The following is an 8,368-nucleotide window of genomic DNA, read 5'->3' as shown; positions in this document are numbered from 1 at the left end:
CAGCAATTTCCTAATGTTGTAAACCTCAACATCTGGCAATAAACCCCCATTCTGATTCTGATTCTGATTCTCTAATAATGAACATTCACCTGAGTGGATAATATCACTTTGGCATCAGAAGCAGTTACACAATTACACGATCTTGATAGTGCTACGCATTTGTTTTAAGGTAATGAAAATGGAGAATCGATAATGCAGAAAAAAAACAATAACAATAATATATATATTTTTTAAAGTTACGCAATAGAGGATTACCTTGAATTGGGAGATCAAAAACATAACATGTGTGTTCCTGGAAAATCCTATGTAGTTCTGTAATATGGAAACTTTAAAGCATAAATCTCAGGAGAAAATAACTGGACTGTGAACATCGAGGTTGCTCAGTTCACTGGCTGCTCTTTCTTTGTCATTGTCACATGCGAGTACATCGCAGCAGCGCCCAGCGGGATGAGGCCAGTCAGAGGGTTAGCATCAGGGCCTTCTGGCACACCAAAGAAAATAAAAGCTGACTGTAATGGATGAATCATAAGGTCGTCACTCACGCATCCACCAGGATCAGCATGTCCTTGGGTGAGGCCGCCCCCTGGATGTACCTGGTGAGTAATAGCAGACACACATACATAGGTTGTGGCTACTAAGCACATACAGATATATATGTGCACAAAGAAGTGGAAAAACACACATGCACAAAGGAACAGTCAGTAACTGTAATGCAGATAGGCTATTTTTAAAATGCAAAGCACAAAGACAGAGGCACATATTAGTTTTGAGGCTGTACATTTGAAATCTTCTCACCTTTTGTGAGCAAGAAAGCAAAAACTTACTAACTTACATCAATTGCTTTGCATTTCAAATCAATCTGAACTTTGTAATAGTTAATTACATGTCTGCTCTCATTTCTTTAATAAGCAAACAGTTGGTTGTCTTTGTTAGAGTGCTCAGATGCTAACAGGCTGTCTGAAGCTAATGAAATTTAATAACATGTTTAAAAGTGTACTGGTGGCTTCCAGCCAGATTTTAATAATTTTCAGGCAACTAATTAAGCTTTTGTATTGCTACCCTTTGATCTGCAGTGGCTTAATCATCATAGTCCTCTGATGTGTTTGTTTAAATTAGTTTTGCTTTTGGCAACAGATGTGAATGTGATTGTTTTAAACTATGCGTGCATGCAGATGCTCTTATGACAAACCGTGTAATGAAACATGCAAATACAGTTATTATAATAAATGTTTCACATGACAACTGCTCAAAAACACCAGATAAATATGGAAGCTCGATGACAGTAAGGCACAAAAACCTCACCACACTGAGTAGATGCACCTACCATGGTCGTCTGCGCACATCGTAGAGGTCGATCTTATTCTGGGATTTGCTTAGGTCCATCCATGGGGATGCTGAAATTTTGGCAAAAGGAAAAAAACATGGTTATTTAGATTTAGGCCTTAAAAAAAGTACATTTACACCGATAACTGACATTTTCGCTTAATAGGACTTTCTTACCTATAAAATTACATTCCATTTTAAACTTTGCCTCAAGGGGCACACTTTAAAACATGTCTTCAGAGCCTTTAGCAGACAACTTGTCTGTCACTCTTAAAAACTTCAAAACCGCTTTAGCTAAACCTGTAAAACTGAGTACTAAAACATATATACACTATATGGACAAAAGCACTGAGTCACATTACACCTGCAGGACCTGACGCCTATGGACACTCATGCCATTAAGCTTGTGGTGCACAATTTTTGGGCTGATGCTAATGCCAGAGTAGATTTGAAAATGCATTTACTGAGAAAGCAGAGCATACACCTGTGGTCATGGATGTACCTGGAAAATTTAATAATGTTGATGGGTGAATGTAAAGGGTTAGGGTGAAAACTCCTGAATTCAACAATCAAAAGGTGTTGCCCATTACTTTTGTCTTTACAGTGCATCTTCTTTTTAGTATTGTACACAATCGAAAATGTAAGACTTCCTCAAGTCTTGTCACTGTGACATTGCCAGAGGAGTCTTACTGTGATAAAACAGCAAAGTCTTATAATATTGGTATGTTTTATGCTCCTGGTGCTTGGTCCTTGTGTGACTGTCTTTTGCTATGGATTCCCTAATGATAAACTCTTCCTTAGACTACAAAAGAGGATTTGAATGATTCAAAATCAATCTGTGCTTTTACAAAAACTGTGAACTTATTAACATTACCAGAATTTCTGAATTGAGAATATGGACTGCTATTAATTGAAGTCACAATTATGACTAAACTACATGTAATTTGAAAAATTGAGATATATTGCAATATTTCTGTTTGGTTAGCAGTGGTTTCCTTCATGTTGTTTTTCTATTAATACCTTTTTGTTGTTTTTCTTACAGTGGAGGCATGAACAAACATTTTAGCAAGTTGTAGAGATTTCAAAAGCTGTTACCCTTGAGTTTTTTTATCACTTTTTTCAGTATTGCAGGTTGTGTTTGTGGTGTGATCTTAGCATCATGTCTACTTCAACTGAGAAAAGCATCAGTCCAGTCTGCCATTAGTGGATCATTTGTCCTGTTTCCTACTGATTAAAACCATGGTCTTTTCTAGTCTGTCAACTTATGCAAATGCCTAATTCGTCCTGTAAGATCTCTGTTGAGATAGCACACTGATCTGTTACAGCAGGCTCTGTCAAAACTAAACAGTCTTTGTGTTCCTTTATTTGCAGGAAGGGGCATTAATTGTAACCCATGACTCCTAGTAGTTTCAGGAGAAATGACGACAACAACACTTCCTATACTCAAGTATTGTATATAAATGCCCAGTGTACATAAAATAAAAGACATAAAAGGTTGTACTTTTATACATTTTTTGCAACTATTGTTTGCAACTGTTAATTTGACATTTAAAATGCCACCATTTATTTTTACAGGAACCAGGAATTTCCTATGTAAAGTATAAAAAAAGAGAAGAAACACTTGCAAGTGCATATGTTTTACAACAATTATTTAATGACTACTTTGCCTATTTCCCATCCCGAGTTGTGCCAGATTTCCATGCATTTGACTGTAAGATGATTTCCCTTTAGTGGAAATTTTGTGTTCCTTTGACTCACCACCAAATAGTCACATAGTTGCAGGTCTAAGCCCCATTGCAAGGTGGGCTGCTTACCTGGGAAGTAACGAGCCAGTCCTGTGGCAGAGCCAAACACTTGCCAGAGGAGAGAGGGATCTTCCTCTTTGTTCTTCCGGAAAACATCCTCCAAGGCTTCTGTCCAGTTTAACTCATTCAGAATGATGGTAGCTGAAAAACACACACACATGGACAAACACATAGAAATAAAGATGAAATGAGTCATACTTGTGCAAAAGTATAAAATCATAAAAATCACACAAGCACAAAATGTCAAGATGTTTCAGAAAGTATTTACTCTCAAAAAAAGCAATTCTGGAAAAAAAAACCTCACTTGAAAGTCAGATATACACACACACACACACACACTTGGATTTGGCAGTATTAGTCTACTGACACTGACGGCAAAGAGGAAGCTTCCTCACTGATGTTCAAAGTGATGTCTGGCTTCTTCAGTGAGATTTATATTTTAGTTTTTTGCTCTAAAAACATTTTCTATAGCGGGGGAGCAAAAAAAGAGGTAAACAAAGACAGGAGAGACATGAAGGTAAAAAAAGGAAAGTATGATTCAATTTGGTATTTCTGGAATAAGAAAAAATCTTCCAGGTACTCACTGACTGGACATGCATTGTTTTGTTTACCTGTTGGTCTACAGAAGCTCACGCTTAAATCCCAGACAATGTTTTTAGATACAAAGAAATCACAGTCTTCCTGGAAGCGTAGGCTACTTGTTGAAATGACTCATACTTGTGTGGCCTATGCAGATGCCTCCAACAAAGTGAGATTGTTCTAAGAGCAACTGAATTAAAAGAGGAAAAAAACATCAACATAAAAAAGGGGGCAGCCAGGAGATAAAGGCTTTGCTGAGGCAGTCGTGTTAACAGTTAGGCTGTCTGCTAAAATGTAAGAAAGGTTAGAGTGATGTACCTGTAACTCTGAAACTTAATTCTAAACTAAATGAGCATTTTCAGCTTTTATGGAGTCAAATCAGGACATACACAAACTCACATAAAGACACATAATAACGTCAGTTGAAGCAGGCAAAGACGAACTCGGAGGATCTTATAGCAAATCTTATATAAGGTGCTCTATTTGACTCTCTTCAACCTGCCTGCAGTTGCTGGCAGTCTATGAGCCACTTTCCAATTACATATATTTCTATATGTATAAAAAAATCTAGAACTCCTTGCCTTCCTCACAAAAGCCTGTTTTACTCAGCCCTGTAATTCTTTGTACCACAAAGAGGGAGTTTGGGGTACTTTTGTACTATAGTGTAATGTGTGTGTCCCAGTGATAAGTGGCCCTTAATGGATTACTCCTGCTGGTTTCTCCACTACGACTAACAAGAAGTCTCAGGATAAGACGCACTGTTATGCCCTCACGCTGCTCATACTGTACACTGGAATAACAGGGAAAGAGCATCTTGATTATTTCATTCAATTCACTGCCACAGGATACATGATCTGTGCGAATGTCAATACATAATGACAAAATGAATCCCTCACAAAGAGAGCAGCTCCTCGCTCACTACGCATGTCTTTTTCCCTAGCTGCATCTCATACAATTGACAAACTCATTATAGTCTCCTCTAGGAATATGGATGCAGACACACATATCGCAAACAATTGAGCTCACACAACCCACATGGGCAGATTAGGCACCACTGACAAGCCCTTAGCAACAACACTGTAGTATTGCAGGGCTGTGTCCTTTAATCTCAGCTATAGACTGGAACAAATTACAGTAAACAGATCCATCTCAGTGCTGACGTGTCAATAGAAGGCTTGAGGTCAAAAGGGTCAGAGGAAGAAATGAGAAGCATCAAAGCAAAAATGCAAACTCTGGAAAGTTCTATTAGTCAGGTGGAGATACTGAGATTTGCTATCCTGTGGTGTGTTTGCATCCACTGCCATTCACAAGAACTGTATTATGATATAAACTCCTCTCTCCTGTTTAGCTCTCTTGATTATATACAATTTGATCCAGTGAAAACTTTATAAAAATGCATAATAAAAGCGCTCTGAGCTCAGAAATTGGTATGGGACTTATTTGTATGCCACCAGACTTTTGCTACACTGGAAAAAACTACCAGTCCTTGTTGTAGATAATTAATTACTGACCGATCAGATAATAATTAATTCAGAAAGGATGCTTTGACAACAACCATGGCAGCCTCATAAATCACACGATTCAAATTCAAACATGGGAGATAAAAAGTGTGAGAGAGTGGGAGATAAAAAAAAATTAATGATTCTTGGTCCAGAGAAGTTATGGGAACTGATTATGGAAAAGATAATTGAAAGTATTCACTTTGTGGTGGGTAGATGCCTCCAATAACACATCAAGCAGGATTCTGGCATAGACTGATGAGTGAGGGTGTTGGCTTCAGGACGAACGGAGAAAGCGACAAGGTGCAATGCCAAGCGATGCCCTGCAGTGTTCCCCTGTCATCAGCTAGCTGGTGGCTCAAACTGCCTATGTGTTTCAAAGTAATTACACATTGGGGACTGATGTGGTGAGAACCTGCAATCATCATATCAGAAGGGGGCCCTCCAGTCCCTGCCACTCACAACTGATTGTGACATAAGCACAAACGCATCCCTTTTGCAGCAATTCACACATCATTGGCATCATCGCTGTGCGAGGCAAAGCAGGATCGGACCCGAAATGCAGGACTCGGGAGCAGGACTAAGCTAGAAAGCAGCTTCACTGCTGAGTTTACAGGTCATCAGATAAACAAATGCAGCTACTCAAGATTACTTAAACAGAAGGCAGACAGACTCCAAACAGACGGCTCACCCAGCTAGAGGGGATAAGAGAACGACATGACAGGGAACAGAGGGCGATAGAGGACTTAAATGCACACATGAGCTGGGGGACAGGTGCAAGTGAAGAGATTCAATTAACGAGCAAGAGGGGAAGCAAAACTGAGCACAGCACACAAGACAAGCGGTTGTCAAAATAAAACAAGAAACTGACACTGAGACTAAAACACATGAACCAGAGTACACAGACCAAGGATGAAACTGGACAAACACGGAAAACATAACAGAAACACACACTTGTGGATAACTAACAAAGAAAACTATGAATACCAATCAAAATGAAAACACAACCTAACCAAAGCAAAGGTAATACTTAGACTGAAAACTACAAAGTTAAATAGGAAACATCAAACACAAAACTCTATTCAAAACAGAAAACTCTGGGTACAAAACCCAGGATGTATTTTTCTTGATAATATAACAATATTGAAGAAGAAACTACACAGAACAACTGAACAATGTACAGTTAATATTAAAGAAGCACACACTGGCCCTGACTTTTCTGACTTCACTGATTGTACCTCTCCAATGACCAATCCTGCTAATCAGTGGCTCCACCCTGTTGCTGCCTCAATTAAATGGAGCATGGATGTCGTGCTCCATCAGTCTAATGTGAGCAGTTTTCTCCTCCTATGCTTCTTGTCATTAAGAACTCTCTACTACTAAGAGAAACGTTTGTAAACCATAATCTGATTTGGTTTCCACTCTGCCATTATCTCTGATTTAGTTCCATGTAACCTTACCGGCCACACACTACACAGGCTCACATTTAGTTGTTAAACCAAACTAGAAATAGAGGTGTTCCTCTGTGGTCTGATTTGGGCAGGAAGTTTAACTGTTTTGGTTTACTGGCGTTTTTTGTAATTTATGTAGTAAGCTGGTTTCATTCTCTTGGTTTGGCATGTAAAGAAGAAAGCTTTCACAAGGCTCTTTCAGCCCTGTGAAAAATTAAGAACACCCCATGATTTAATAGCTTGTAGAACCCCTTCAAGCACCAATAACTTTCAAGCAATCATTTTCTGTATGGCTTCCATCCATCTCTCACATTGATGTTGAGGAATTTTGTCCCACTCTTTTTAAACACTGACATTTGCAGACATTAATTTATGCACAACTATCTTTAGGTCCCACCACAGCATTTCAATCAGGTTGTGCATACTTTGTAACCGGACTGCACACGTTTGTCACATGACTGTTTCCAATGATTTTTGTTATCCTGTTTTGTCACAGTGCTTTACTTTAGCAGTAAGTAACCCTACTTTAACAACTCTTTTTACTGGTTATTTGCTGCTCTTGTGTACCATCTCTGAGCTGCGACGCCACAACCACTCCATATGATTTGTAAAGATCCTGCTGATTGTGTTGATAAACCAACTCCATTCTAATCTATTTAGCTGTGATGCTTGAATCAAAGAACTGGCCAGACTATCTCCATCTTGTCCTTGCCATTGCAATCAGATGACGTGATCAAAGAAAGAGACAAAAAAAGAAAATGACTGTGCATAAGTCTCACTTTGAGTTTTGAAAAAGATGGTGGTTTGTGGACCAGATGGATAACACACTTGAGTAAATACTAAGTAAAATTACTCTCTGTACACATTACATTTATGTATAAGCATAACCTGACCTGAGACCACAGATACAAGAAAGATGGAATCTGCAGGAAAAACATTTTGAGGTTGTGAAGAAAGAAACCCCCACACACCAATGTCTGTCTCCTTGTTTTCAAGAAAAGGTGAAATGGGATTAAAAGAAAGAAACTTTCTCAGTTTGGCTACTCATTTGGGGGAGAATCCAAAAGGTATGCTCCTATCAGCTGATTAAAAAAAAAATCACAGGAAGGCATCCAACTTGTCGCAAGGACACAATTTAAAGCTGCACTAATGTAATGACTGTGAGATGGGAAGAAAGATGAAGGAAGGATACGCACACAGAGATAGACAGAGATGAAAATGAAGATACCTCAAAGTTTGGCTGCCAGCATCGTAAATAAATTAGGACGTGCATCAAGTGGCACAAGAGTGCAAAAAGAAAAGAAAATCAGTTCATGTGCTGTGAGCTTTGCCAAAGGGGCTGTAACTATAACACACACACACGCAAACACGGTGTCACAGTATCCCAGCATGTCAGAGAGTTTGTGTGTCTGGGGCTGACAGGTGCCACACAGCGTTGATGCAAACGGGCATCAGACGAGCCTCGGATCTCCTGCCAAGGCCGCAATGCTCTCTTCTCATCTCTTCTCATCGCATTCATGCCAGTCTGCTTAATGAGAGAGGAGACATGCATACACATGATCCATATACAGTAGAGTAGGTGCATATGATGTGACACACACACATATGCACACAGCCCTCACACCCAAAGTGTTTCTTCCTCTCTTTCTCCTTACGACACACACACACACACACACACACACACACACACACACACACACACACACACACA

At 39.2% G+C, this 8,368-nt stretch overlaps 1 protein-coding gene across 1 annotated transcript in view; it reads right to left on the bottom strand.

The window, feature by feature from the left end:
- The window catches only part of cacna2d1a (calcium channel, voltage-dependent, alpha 2/delta subunit 1a), a 110,778-nt gene that overhangs the window by 48,244 nt on the left and 54,166 nt on the right, over nt 1-8,368 (bottom strand). Inside the window, exons 7-9 of the mRNA XM_013910913.1 lie at nt 3,138-3,269; nt 1,325-1,394; nt 542-593 (exon numbers count right to left, since the gene is read on the bottom strand). Of these exons, the coding sequence (XP_013766367.1) occupies nt 542-593; nt 1,325-1,394; nt 3,138-3,269 (254 nt within the window). The remainder of the gene's footprint in view (nt 1-541; nt 594-1,324; nt 1,395-3,137; nt 3,270-8,368) is intronic.

The sequence above is a fragment of the Pundamilia nyererei genome, unplaced genomic scaffold (assembly GCF_000239375.1).
Source record: "Pundamilia nyererei isolate P.nyererei 1_Seehausen unplaced genomic scaffold, PunNye1.0 scaffold00052, whole genome shotgun sequence".
NCBI lineage: Eukaryota > Metazoa > Chordata > Actinopteri > Cichliformes > Cichlidae > Pundamilia > Pundamilia nyererei.
The sequence above is the reverse complement of the archived record's forward strand: the minus strand, read 5'-3'. Positions and strand labels throughout refer to the sequence as shown.